The sequence below is a fragment of the Rattus norvegicus genome, chromosome 7 (genome assembly GCF_036323735.1).
Source record: "Rattus norvegicus strain BN/NHsdMcwi chromosome 7, GRCr8, whole genome shotgun sequence".
Lineage (NCBI taxonomy): Eukaryota > Metazoa > Chordata > Mammalia > Rodentia > Muridae > Rattus > Rattus norvegicus.
The window spans coordinates 58,186,140-58,199,998 of NC_086025.1; the positions used below are offsets into that span (position 1 = coordinate 58,186,140).

Here is a 13,859-nt window from a genome sequence, read left to right on the forward strand (position 1 = left end):
TTGGGGATAGAGCATACCTCGTTCTGAGCTTTCATGGAGCATCTTTAAGAAGACCACACATCTCTGATCGGAGGCAATGAAGCAAATTGGTTGACTTATAAAGATTATTTAATGTGTGACTCGGTTGAGGTGAATATAAAAATTCCTATGTTGATCCTGAAGTCCTGAGAAGTAAAACCTCAAGCAGCCCCATCTCAACTCTTAAATTCTTTTGAGCTAAGAAGACACAGAGCCTCTCTTAACCCATATCGTAGTTACTTACGTTTCTATACCTTCACCATGTCATGACCCCTGAGCAGCTAATGCTCCGTGGAGGCTTGCCTTGACCTTCTGCCTGCTCCTGAGAGCTTGTAAGGTACTCACCAAGCCTTGGTGATGGGAAAGGACATTTGTGTTTGCTGGAAGCATTGTGGTGGACACCGCAGGGAAGGCTTGAACACTTTCACACAACAGAGGCCCCACGACCTCCGCCCTATCACATCATTATCATCTATAATCTAACTAAAAAGTCTGGGAAACTACATGTGGAGTGAGGATGTGACTTGACGTGGTGCTGTCAAGTTTTATGTCAGCTCGATAGTAGCTTGAGTCATTCGGGAAGAGGGACTGAGAAAATGCCTCCACTTGGCCTATGGACAAGTCTGTGATGTGTTTTCTTAATTAGCGGGTGATGTGGGAAGGCCACTGTTGGTGGGCTTAAGCTGGGACAGATGGTCCTGGGGTTATAGAAGGTAGGCTGGGCAAGCCAGTAAGCAAGGCTGCCCCGGTAGATTCTGCATCAGTTCCTGCCTCCACATTTCTGCTCTGACTTCCTTCTATGATGGGCTGTGATGTGGAAGTCTAAGAGAAATGGACGCTTTGTTCCCAAGTTGCCTTTTGGCATGTTGTTTTACCAGAGCGATCAAAATCCTCATTCAGACAGCTCACAGACCTCGGGAGACAGAGGCAGGTGGATCCCTGTATGTCTGGGGTGGGAAAAAAGATAATACCCAACTCTTAGATGCTTGTGGCTTTGACCCACAATTGTTCAGAATTTTCTATGGTCACATGATAACCTTTCTAGTATTTGGGGTTGGGAAGCCTCAGAGCTGCTTGGTGCAGGGCTGGTAGTCATTACGAAGCAAGCTGTTGTCTCTCAGGGTTAGCCTAGGACATCTGAGTGAGAAAGGGCTGAGTTCCTGTCAGAACATTCTTCTGTAGCACATGGCACATCTTCAAGCCCTACTTTAAAATGGTGGACTATTAATCAGCTTTCATGAATTCAAGAAACAATGGCTAGAAATCAGTACCAGGCACCTTTCAGACTGTCCCATGACTAGCTCCTAAATTCAAACTTTGTTGGATACAAAGTATTGTCCAAAGGTCATTTTATTACTAAAACAGGGGAAATGTTAATATATATGTTTATATCACATATATAAATATATATGATGAGATATATGTGCATGCTCTATGTGTGAGTTTGAATGAGAATAGCCCCCATAGGCTCATATATTTGAATGCCTGTTTCTCACTTGGTGGAACTATTTAGGAAGGATTGGGAGGTGTGTCCTTGTTTGAGAAGGTGTGGCCTTGCAGGTGGGCTTTGAGGTTTCAAAAAGCCTTTGTCAGGCTCAGCCCACACTTGGACCTCCATCCCTGACTGACTGCTTGCCTGTAGATCAGGATGTAAATATTTAGCTACTGGTCTAGTAAAATGCCTGCCTGCCATCATGCCTAAACCTCTGAAAATGTAAGCAAGCCCCAAATTAAATGCTTTCTTTTATAAGATACCTTGGTCATAGTGTTTCTTTACAACAACAGAATAGTAACTAAGACTATCTATATATATATGTATATGTGTATGTGTATGTGTGTGTGTACGTGTATGTATATATGTATGTGTATGTGTATGTGTATATGTATATTTCACAGAAAGGTCCTGCATGAAACTGCTGGTCAGTGCTTGAGATCCCAGGAATGTAACTTAGAGAACTAACTGGAAAACAAGTCTCCAGCAGACCCCCTTCTCCCTCGAATAGGTTAATAAAACAAATAAAACCCAAATATTTCAACAATAAATAGTATCATTCCAAGATCCATCCATAGATGAGTTTTTATTTTGTTTTGGATTTCAGAGACAGGGTCCCAATTATAGCCTAGGCTACACTGGAACTCACTAGGTAGTCACAGTGAGTCTCCTGGCTCAGTGTCCCAAATTCTGGGATTACAGAATGAGCCACTATGTCTCATTTGCAGGGATGAGGTTTAAAGGTAAAAAATAATCCATGAGCAGTAGGGACCTCTCTACCTCTTTCTCTAGAGACCAACCCTTGACGTTTGTGTAAGTTTCACACTAGATGTTTCAGCAGAGCCTAAGCACCAACCACCAGGGCTGCTGCCTCACACTGCAGTCACCACAGTGGGAATTTCTAAAGCATATTTTTAGCACAACACACACAGGAACTGTTGAAGATTCTGCTGTGGTGAGGTGAAGGCTGAAGAAATGACCATGTCTTCCTGTCCTCTGGTCTTAAGGGAGCCCTAGAGGCCTTTCCTTACACAGAGTCTCCAAGTTCCAAAGTCTGGCGTAAAGAAGGCTCCCTGGCCCTAAGGACAGACCAGCTCAGTAGGGGACATCCATCTACACTGTTTATGGTGGGCAGCCATATAGAAAGCACAATAGTCTTCAGGAACCAGAGAAGAGAGACGTTTTTATAAAGAATCTTTATTATCTAATTTCTGTATACAACAAATATTGAAAAAGGCTTTTCAATGAAGATTTCTTGTCACTTTTCAAAAGTTTTAAACTATCAGAAGAAAAGTTATTAAAAAGCTCTCTAGGTCAAGAATCATACACAATCTTCAAAACATGATACTAATTTTCACTGTTTTTTTCCGTACTAAAGCAGGACATTTTAAACAACACGGAGGGGTTTTGTTCCAAGTGCTACGTCATTTGCATTAAGGTTTTAAATATATAAAAGAGGTGAGAAGTTTAAACATTCAGAAATACACTTGATGTTGCTGCTTCCTCCCAATCTGTTGGGTGCACACGTAGGGACATATTTCCTGTCTTCCAGCCCGTCTCTGAGCTGGGATGCAGGTAAGGAAGTCCGTGCACCTCCTGTGCTAAACAGCAGGATTCCCACAGATCACACACACCTCAGTCCACTGTACTCCACATCCTGTGAAAGTAAATCTAGTCCTGGACAACTGACATGACTGCTCACTGACATTCTAGCAATACATCTCTTTAACATAAGGCAGAAATAGACCGGAATTTGATACCATGTGAGCCCAAAAAGCAATCTGGAATTAAACTGTGTGCACTCATTTTTCTTTCTTTTTCCTTTTTCATTTCAATGGAAGTGTGTATGTAGTGGTGGAAAAGAAAAAGCCGGCTTTTGTTAAAAAACAAAACAGTAAAAGTTAAAAGGAAACAAGATTTTTGTCATTGTTATGGTGTATGTGTGTATGTGTGTATATGTGTGTGTACATGTGTGCATGTGTGTATGTGTATGTGTGTGCATGTGTATGTATGTGTATGTGAGTATATGTGTGTATGTGTGTATGTATGTATGTGTATGTGAGTATATGTGTGTATGTGTGTATGTATGTATGTGTGTGTGTGTATTTAGTGCTATAGTGTTATAAAAATGAAGGAAGAGTAACAAACCAGAGTGTCTGGGGAGGAAGAAGATCCTCACTTGTCTTCTTTGTCTAATCCAACACTCTGGCTTATATCCAAGGGACCCTGGGAAGGCTACCACACCGATGGAGAAAGGGCTGTGTGTCTCTCTGAAGGATGGATGTTGAGCTGTGACAGGATGGGTGTCACGTGAGACCCACGTCTGTTATTAGCCACCCTACATGGGATCCTTCATGATGCTGGAAGACTTTATGGCAGCCGGGAAGCCTCACCTTCAACTTTCCCCTTGTTTCTAGAGAGTGAAGCCTGTGATGTGTAGAGCAGCCCTGGGCTTGGGGTAAATATCTGGGGCCAGGGGACCCCAGTGCTTAGGTGACTTTCCTGTGTGCACAAGGTTAAGAGCATGTGTGTCTCTAGAATTGGGTGATGCTAAAGACTGGCCAGGATGTCAGGACCTTCAGGAGGTACCCGGAGAAGGCCAGAAGCTGCTGGACATGGCGGTCTCCCCTTGCTTGGCCCAGCCTTTATTGCTCTCCACTGTGTCTGCAACTGCCGCACGCCTGTTCTCATCATTGCTACTGCTTACGAGGAACCCACGACAGGCTTCATCAAAAGTTCAGTGTCTTTCAAAGTTGCGTTTCAGGATTGGATGCTTATTGCCGAGACAGCACCTGCAACTGCTGTCACCTTTGTTCAGCCCTGTGAAAACCTCATGCCACCACACAGAGCTTCCACAAGCAAAACCTGCCCTATGGCTACAAGACAAAGGTCTGGCTTTCGGCTGACAACCAACAAAGTCCAGCTCTACCTCTTTCCATTGCAAAGTTGGCCTGCTCTGTGGCCTTCGAGGCAATTTTACACCGATCCTACTAATTTTACAGCAATATAGTAATTTTGCCCTGAGAGTATCAATATATCTTATAAATATGTGAGTCCTATTGTGTACAGGAAGATATAGGCACAATGGGGCTAAATGGCTTGTCCCTTGTACACACAGTAAAGCGTGGATCTTGGGCCTCACTATTCTGTCTTAATCCCCACCATCCTTGCACAGACCTCCTGATGCTATGTGAAAGTCTGGTTTAGCTGCAGGACCTGTGAGATGCTGTTGGGTCTTTTTACACAGCGTGGGATTATTTAGTGCTCAAGACTTCATGCTTGGTCTTCTCTGATCATTCTCTTTCCTACCGCCTTGATGAAGTGTGTTGTCCCTAATATTTTATTTTGCACTAGGGAAATCTTCTAAAATGTTCATCCAGATGGAGTTCACGTGAGGCATGCAGAGAAAGGCTTATGCAGAGGCAATGGGCAAGCATTCTTCTTTGGGAACTTTGGACAAAAAAAGAGGCCCAGCATTTTACACTTGTCTTACATTCTGCTGTTTTCAATGGAAAAGAATATAAAATAAAGACCTGCTCAGAGGTAATGTTTGCGTCTCTGCGGCAACCTTCAGTGAGCCCTCTCACATCTGGCAACAATATAACATACTTCGGAATGACTTCAGACCTTCACACCCTTCTAGTGAGAAAAAACAACCTGAGCTCAGACTTTCCACTCAGCCTAGCAATCTAAGGCAGCGCTCCATCTTTATCTCAAAGGCCACATGTCTAGCTGCTCTGCCTGTCCCAGCTCTTCTCTCTGCCCAGCTCTCTGATTCACTAAACGGCCTCCGTCTCTTAATCAAAAAAGAGGTGCCCGCAACAACAAACTTAAAGGAAGGTAAGCGTGGGAAGAAAACGATGCCAAGGCTACTTAGGAGCTTATGAAGAAGCCCCAAAAGCTATCTCCATCTGCAAGGCCTACACACAGTTCTGGACCTAGTCAACCGCAAAATACATGGATGGGCAGCACTGCCATCTAGACAAAAAAGAGAAAACATTTTCAATAGCATAAACTGCCCTTATAGCTTCTAAAAAAATAGCTCTGTTAAGATAAACCATTTTTGGTTTTTCAATCAGCTGTGCATTAAGAACACTTTGTTTCCACCGCCGGCCCTGACTCTATAGCTCAGCTCTGTCCGCTGCTGCTGGGCTGCTGCTCTCTTTGCTGCCGCCTCCTTCCGCCTCACCACTGTCTGCAGGAGTGAAGGACAAGGATGCCGAGTTGATGCAGTATCTTTTGCCAGTCGGACGAGGTCCATCGTCAAAAATGTGCCCAAGATGAGCACCACACTGCAAGAAAGAAAGGACGCTTAGGGCACACATGCACAAAGTGGGCTTTGAGGGGAATGCACGGGAAGTAGTGGGAGTGGATGACCGGCCTGGGTAGGGATGACATCCTGGACCATTCCTCATCTGCCTGTCAATAGCTGAAGAGAAGGTTCCAAATGGGCTCCGCACCACATGCTGAGAATAAAAAAACACTGGAACTGTGCGGACCAGCAATCATTTAGGAGCCACTGTACGTTTTGATCTGCGAACTCTCTCAGTCAGCTGGAAATTAACTGCAGTGATTTTATGAATTGAATTGACCCTTGATCTCCCCTTGTAAGAAACAGGGCAGAATGAAATCTCTTTCCTCCTGGTATGACTTTTGGCTTTGGATGGGTGGGTTTCAGATATGCAGAAGTCCACTGTAAAAGATACTCTCTAACTGTCCATGACAGAGGTGGTGGCTGCTTTCATGGGTGGTAAAACTTAACACCAGTCCTGGATGTTCTTGGAACCCAGTGAAGCAGTGGCAGGACTCGGGAGATTTATGTCATGGTCACCAAAGCTGCAAACCCAGTGCGTGGGAAGTCTCCAGCCCTGCACTGTGGCCTGTTTTCTAGCTTCCAATAGGTGGCTGCCACGAACAAAGTACAGTGGAGAAGGAAGAGGCAGTTCACTCAAACCTAAGCTCTGACTATTTGAATACTGAGGAAGGTGAGGGTCAGAAAGAAGGATGGCCGGCCATGTTGTGCTAAGGGAGGTGTGATTTTGATATAAGCCTGCAGTAACTGTTCTGAAATTGAGTGTAGCTCCAGATGGTACCACATGCCACACACACATGCCTTCCACGTCTCAGCAGGGACAGGGTAGGTAGATGGAGAGACCAGTACACCACCTCCAACAGGCTTTGGAAACACAGAACTCATCGTGCGGCAGAGAAGCCAATGGCTGGACTAAATGATGTCCACAGGCTCGTTTAGCGGACAGCTATGGAGTACTTGTTACACGCCTGGCACTGTCCTAGACTGAGGATTCAGGCACCAATCCCTGGCCTCTGACAGCTTACCTGTCAGTGGGAGATACTGACAATAAACAAGAAAATCAGTGACCCGTAAAGTGTGGTCAGTAGAAATCAGTCAATGAGAGGAAAAGGGAGAAGACAGGGATGGGGGTAGGGGGAAGGAAAGTATCAAGATATAGAGTGGCCTCCAAGGTGGTTTTGGAAACACACGTGAAGGAAGTGGCTGTCTGAGTCCGGAGGAAGGAGTGAAGATTAAGGTAAAAGCAGGACAAAAACGGCTTATAGGTGATTTCCTCCCACTGAGCTCTTTACAGAACCCCTACAAACCGAGAGGAAGGGTGTACGAGCACGAAAGGGAGAGGGATGAGGAGAGAGATGACGTAAGGTGCTCATCAGAGTGGAAACGCCCAGAGTCTCGGTTCTCCGTTCGCAGGTGCTGCGCTCGGTGCCTGAGGCCCTCTGGTTTCTAATAAACCGATAGCTGCTTCAGCGCGCCCGCACTTCCGTGTAAAAGTTGCATCCTCGTGTTACTGCCAACACGCCGTGTCAGTTTATTAAAGAACTAAAAACGAGCCAGAACCCGTTTGAGCTACTGCCCGGGGGGGAAAAATATGAAGCAGGCCTAAAAAAATATAAATCTCACATTATTTTGCTACAGTCTGTGCAGGTTGAGGTAATCTCGGATCGCTTTTCTTTCCTATCAACAGGTACCTGCAGCTAAGGTGCACCGTAAGACTCCATCCGCTCACCCTGTGGCCCAGTGAACAGACCTGTGCCTGCTGCCAAGCACGCTGTGACTGGCTCACATTTACTGATCTCATGGCACTTGGATCACCTCGGCGTCCGAGGAGAGTCTGCAGAGAAAAGCCCGGGGTGGGGTTTGCGAGCATGCACATCGGTAGTTACTGGGAGAACACAGCTTTCTGGGCAAAATAAACGAGATTGCTTTCACTCATTAATTGTCTCGTGAGTGGATGAGCATGCCTCCCTGTTGAGAAAGTATGGTAAGGACATATATGATAAGGACAGACTTAAAGTTTGTTAGACGTTACGTGGTCTTCTTAACTCCCCTACGTTTTTCAGTAGCTACATGGCAGTGATTTAAAATGGTGAATTAGGGCTGGAGAGATGGCTCAGCGGTTAAGAGCACCCGACTGCTCTTTCAGAGGTCATGAGTTCAATTCCCAGCAACCATATGGTGGCTCACAACCATCTGTAATGAGATATGATGCCTTCTTCTGGTGTATCTGAAGACAGCTACAGTGTACTTATATAAAATGGTGAATTAAGCAATTTTCTGAAATGTCCTCTTATTTGCTAATTAAGGACCGTTCCTCTGATTAAACAGAAAGGAAAGAGTTTCACTTCAAAATGTATCCCTGGTACAGGCAAAAGGAACAGAGAAAAGAAGACACAGTTAGAAGAGGACAACAGTTATCTGCAAGCAAACATGGGCTAGAACCACCAAGGAGCCAATTCCAATGCCTTCACACTAGGGTCTTTTTACTCAAGCTACAGCTTGAGCCACATCGCTGTCTCTGATGCAGCAGAACCGGAGGAGGAAGACCTAAGCTTAGTTTCAGGCAAGCATTTATAGAGACAAGAAGGGGGTATCTAGCGTGGCACACAACTGAGTGGGGGTGGGGGTGGGGCGCGTTATGGCCTTTAACATAATTGGCTGGTGCTAGGAGCCAAACCATAAATTTAACTTCTGCATTTTTCCTGATTGGAGGTTATTAGGAAGTAAAGTGCCCCAGGCTTGTAACCTGGGTGTGTGTGTGTGTGTATGTGTGTGTGTGTGTGTGTGTGTGTGTGTGTGTGTGTCTGTGTGTGCAGATTTGTTGGGAAATAACCTGGAAACCAGTGCTAGACACAGGTTTTGTTGGGGGTTAATTTGGAAACGTGCTAGATGCAAGTTTTGTTGGGGTGTAACTTAGAAACTGGTGCTAGACACAGGCCTTGTTGAAGGAGTAATCTGGAAAATGGTGCTAGGTACCGGCCTGTTAGTTAACTTGGGTTCAACCTTAGCTCAGGTTCTCCAAGATGGAGTCTGAACCCAAAAGATCAGGCCTCTCAATAGTGTAGTGCCCTGAAAACAATAGAGGTGACCTTGGGGTGCCCAACACAATATGCTTTAAAGGTTCACAGCATGCCAGGTCACGGAGGGTGGCACAGGTGTTCACTTCTATCTCCTCCACCACATCAGTGCCTGCCATTCATTGCCTGCTGCTTCTCAGGGAAGACTAACCACACAGCATGCTATGTCAGCTTCCTCTCAGGTATACCGGTCTGGGCTTGAGAGTATACAAGCCCAAAGGGAGCGCACATGGAGCCCATTCTCTCCAGCGTCTAGCCCAGCCAGAGGCTCAGATGATGGATGGAAGTTGTCAGTGATACATTGTTTCCTTAGCCGCTTGCAAGTTCTGCCTCCCTGGCCCCAGCCAATTGGCAATGTGCAGATCACCCAGCACACCTGGTAGTAACTGAAACAAACTGGTTGGCTGATGAAGAAACCTCTGAAGCCTGCTGTTAGTGATTTCATCCAGGGACAGACTCTCCGGTGTGCGCCCTCAGTTCCTTTAGGCGTTTATGCAGCTCTTTATTTTACAGAGAAACACTGCACCTGAGTATTCGAGTCGTCATTCCAAGGGCGCAGGTGAAAACCCATTCGAAAGGAAACGTTGGTTCTCACGGGAGGCCTTTCCCATTCTACAAAGTTCAGGGAGGGAGCCTACAGAGAACCCAGAGACAGGGTAGCCTAGGGAAGAGACCAAGAGTCAAATTTAACTCCCATTGCAATGCCCAGCTGTGCTGCGCCCACCCGAGGAACACAAACAGAGTTCTCCACAGATGCATAGCTCTGCACTGAGGTATTTCCCACTGTCCTCCAGGCCTTTCTCCTAGGATGTTTGGACTTTTTTTTTTCTTTTCTTTCTTTCTTTCTTTTTTTTTTTTTTTTTTTTTTTTTACTGTCAGCTTCTCTTAAGTGTTTGATCTGCAAAAGGAAGCACTTTCAAAGCTAGACCTTTCTTTCCACTTGGGCACATGGGCTCGAGAAAGGAACGGAAAAGAGTTTTCAGAAGAAAAGCGATTCTCTCTGCCATCAATGTTGTTTCCTCCCATGCTTCCTAAGGACACCTGCACACAAGCAGGAGCCCTGCTTCTTGGCGCTTGCAATATTGATCTTTTGCAAAGGAAACGGTTGTGAACTCACCAGTTTTGTGTTAGGATTTTACAGAAGGACCAGGTGATGCGCGGGCATCTTCAATCATCAGCCATATCAAAGTTGTCATCTACGGAAGATGACTAAGGCTTGGAGATGCACTAAAAATTGCCTAGGTTTGGAAACACTCTGTGGATATTCACCTTATTGGTTTCCTTAATGAGATAAATTAATAATGGTCTAAAACAAATGTGAGAGATACTCTGAGGGCCCTAGCAATAGCAAAGTCAGCACAACCCGTGTGAACTTGGATTTGACGGTTACCTTCAAGATTATTAAAGAAAGTCAGGGGATTTCTTAGTCTCCTGCTCATTCTAGATGTACAATTCTGACCTGCGGAAAGAAGGAGGCCCAGTATTTCCAGGACAGACTGCTGCACTAGCTTGCCTCTTTGACTGACTTTAACCTCCTGACAATGCTGCTTACTACCTGGGGGACTGGGCCAGATAAGGACTCTTAGAGCCTCTGAACCCACAAAAGAGCAGCCCAGTGTTTCCCTCAGCTTAAAGACCAAGGCAGAGTCAGTCTGGTAATGCCACAGGAGGAGGTGGAAATGAAGCTTGGGAGAAACATGTCCCTGCCCCTCTTCAGAACAACAGAGACAAGCCTTCTCCACAGGACCAAGCGCTGACCACCTTCTGTGAGAATTATCCTGTTTTGGCATAAGCTCTTTGATCACCTCAGGACATCTTTGTAAAAGCCATTCCTGAACTCTGCCAGGAGAAGGGAAAGAAGGAAGATTATTCTGACCCTGAGTTACAGAAACTAGACACAAACTGATCAGAAATTAGGGACTCTGGGGAACGCTAATACTTCCTGTCCCAGTTTTCCAGTGCCTTTTGGATTTGTTTAAAGAACTCAGAATTAAAGACGGGCTACGAGCAAACGGAAAGTAGTGCACAACAGACTTGAAAGCAGGTTTTAAAAAGAGGGCACCTCACAGGCTGGTGAGATAGATGGGTCATTGGGTAAGGTCATTTGCCACCAAGCCACGGGAGGACATGGCTTCAATCCCTGAAATTCAGACAGTGGAAGGAGAGAAATTATTTGTGCATGTTGTTCTCTGACCTCCACACACAAGTTGTGGTGTGTGTGTGCATTTGAGAAGGGGTGACAAGTACACACATTCACACACAGAGAGACAGAGAGATGGAGACAGAGACAGAGACAGAGCGCTATTAGCCTGAAGAGAGGTTTACTAGTTGCCAAGCGCCTACACTGCAGATTATAGAGTACCTATGGTATACCTTCTGTCAAAATTGTTATATTCTTGAGTAGATAATCTCAACTGATTCTGTGACAGTTATAACATTATCAACTATAATTCAATTTAATTAAAAACTGAATCGCATTAAAGCAGATGCTGGGGGAATCATGGAGGTTTTAAACATCTCTTCCAATTCACCTCTTTACAGTGTCCCCCGCCTCCTCCACACATACCCCTGTCCAAAAGAGAGTTCTGGAATCAGATTTCCTAGATATAAACCTGGGCTATGCCATTAGCACTATTCAGCTTTATTCAACTGCCTTCTCTGGGGCTCAGTTTCCCCACCTGTAAAGTGTGAATGAGCTTATCGTGACCACTAGCCAGGAGAGCACCAGAAAACGCTGCCCTACAGACGGTGCCCAATACATTGAAATTAGAGTCTCTGGGAATCAAACCCAGCGGTAGAGAGTTCCCCTTCATGCACAGAGGAGAACAAACTGAAAACCTGAGTTAAATGAATGACAAATTATGTTTTTCAAGGGAGAGGGAGGTCTTCAGACATGGAAGATGTATAATTGATAATCCTACTTTTGAATTGAAAACAGAAATTCTCAGAGTGTATTGTCTATGTGTATGAAACTGTCAAACACATTTAGTAATAAAAAAACCCACATACAAATTCATTGGATGGTGAGGTTCAAAGAAGCACCCTCCATCTTGGCAATAAAAGCACCACTGACTTCTCTAAGAATCTTGCACCTGCTGAGGATGAGAAACTGGACAAAGGGCAGTAGCAGAATCCCGAGGGAAGCGCCCATGGTGGCCACTCTGCTCCTGTAGTGGCCCAACTGTACCTCCCTTTACTCCATCTGTGCAAAAACATCTTCCAACAACACAGTCTTGGGTACCAGAGTAAATGTCAGTAACGCAGAACTCTGAGTCTATCTTTCACCTGTTTGGGGCAGATATGAACTGAACTGAATGGGGCACACGCCATGGCTCTTTCTCTGTACAGGAGTTTCAGCTGTGTCCCTCCATTAGCCACCGGTGAGTTTAAGTCTCTCAACACATTAACTACTCTCCCACCCCCCTCAGAGTACCCCCACTTCCATCGGTTAATGATGGTAGCATCCGTTTGGTTGCAGAAGAATGGGGTGGGGCTAACTAGAGCATCCTTGGAAATAAACACAAATGTAGACACTGGCAGAAACACAGAAAGAACCATCTTAGCTTGTACTCCTCTCCGATGAGCCTTACACTTTGACAGCTTGCCTCTTGGCTCTTGCCTCTGACCTGTACCCAGGAAAAGCCATTTCTGAGGTCTTCACAGACTGTGTGTGGTCATTAAAGACATTATAAATAAAGACTGGATAATACAACTGCAGGGGCGACATCAGTACATCAGGCTACACAAAGCTATACAATGAAATCTTCACTCATCCCGCCCCCCAATGCTTCATTCACCATTATAGTGAGAAGACTAATCTGATTCCAAGACAGACTTCAGACTGGCAGGTAAGGAGACTAGGTCAATTACCAATAGAAAGAAATCTCAGTCTCCAGCCTTCATGCCCTGATAATGGTTCTAGGATGCCTAGAGACAGAGTAAGATAAAGCTCATCTCCCCCAGGATTTCCCCTAATGTGCTTTAAATCAGTTCTGCGAGCTCACTTCGGGGTCTCTCTATCTTGGTAATAGGGAGACCCCACCATGCTGTACTTCTGAAGAATAAAACACTTGCTGCGTTTACATACTATTTGAGGTCGGGGTGTCATTCTTCGATGAATCATGGCCCCTTACAATAGTAAATCAAACGAAAAAAGTTCCCCCTACCAATGATTATTTAATATTGCTGAAGTCAACAACTGGCCATTGGGTTAGTGTTGCTAAAAGTCTGAAGATGAAGGTATCATTCAGACATTAAAAAACAGTAATCTGCTGTTCTTGTGTGTCCCTCTTGTGAACAGTCCCCTGGCCTTAGTTACTACAATTAAGTACAATGAGAGAGAAGCCTTGGGAGTGCTGGCAGCAGAGTGAGCCTCTGGGGTTTGCAGGAGGAATCGACTCACCTGAGAACAGCTTGTCTCCACCCTGTGCATCCCATAGGAGAAATCGTCTGTGAACTCGATGGCCTCAGAACTGATCACATCGTGGAAGGAAGGCCAGCCTTGGGTAGCGCGGGTGCACGGGCCAAAAGAGAAGAGAGGAAACCTTCGGTTAGAACGCAATTCTCAAGAACAGGGCAGCAAATGATGGGGAACCTTAGCTTGTGACCAGGACTTCGTCCAGCTGGGGGAGAAGGCCAGAAGCTGCAAGAGAACCTTTGCATGGAGTAAGAACACATAGAGGTTTAACCCCTTCCTCACGTGGGATGGAGGCAGGGATGAGCTGTTGCTGTTCCCACGACTGTCTTTTGAGTCACCTGATAGTTTCTGCGAGCGTCGAGATTTAGAAAGCACTCTGTGGCCACTTTCTCTCGTCTTCAGAGCTGATATGCATGACTTAGAAGCACTGTTGATCTTTCATTGTGTCAGTCTCCAAAACAACCAAATCGATTGGACGTTAACATTTCAACTATCCTGAACTTCTTTAGAAAATCATGTTTTTTTCCTGATTCTAAACTCATA

At 45.3% G+C, this 13,859-nt stretch overlaps 1 protein-coding gene across 4 annotated transcripts in view; it reads right to left on the reverse strand.

Annotated features, from left to right (window-relative positions):
* Nucleotides 1–2,687: 2,687 nt before the first annotated feature.
* Msrb3 (methionine sulfoxide reductase B3) overlaps nucleotides 2,688–13,859 on the reverse strand; it is a 122,633-nt gene continuing 111,461 nt past the window's right edge. For 3 of the 4 annotated variants that reach the window (XM_063264243.1, XM_063264244.1, XM_063264245.1), the window contains 2 exons: nucleotides 13,302–13,399; nucleotides 2,688–5,802 (listed from right to left, as the gene is read on the reverse strand). In XM_063264243.1, coding sequence (XP_063120313.1) covers nucleotides 5,632–5,802; nucleotides 13,302–13,399 — 269 coding nt within the window. In that variant the 3' untranslated portion in view covers nucleotides 2,688–5,631. The remainder of the gene's footprint in view (nucleotides 5,803–13,301; nucleotides 13,400–13,859) is intronic. The other variant, NM_001398959.1, reaches the window with a different exon arrangement.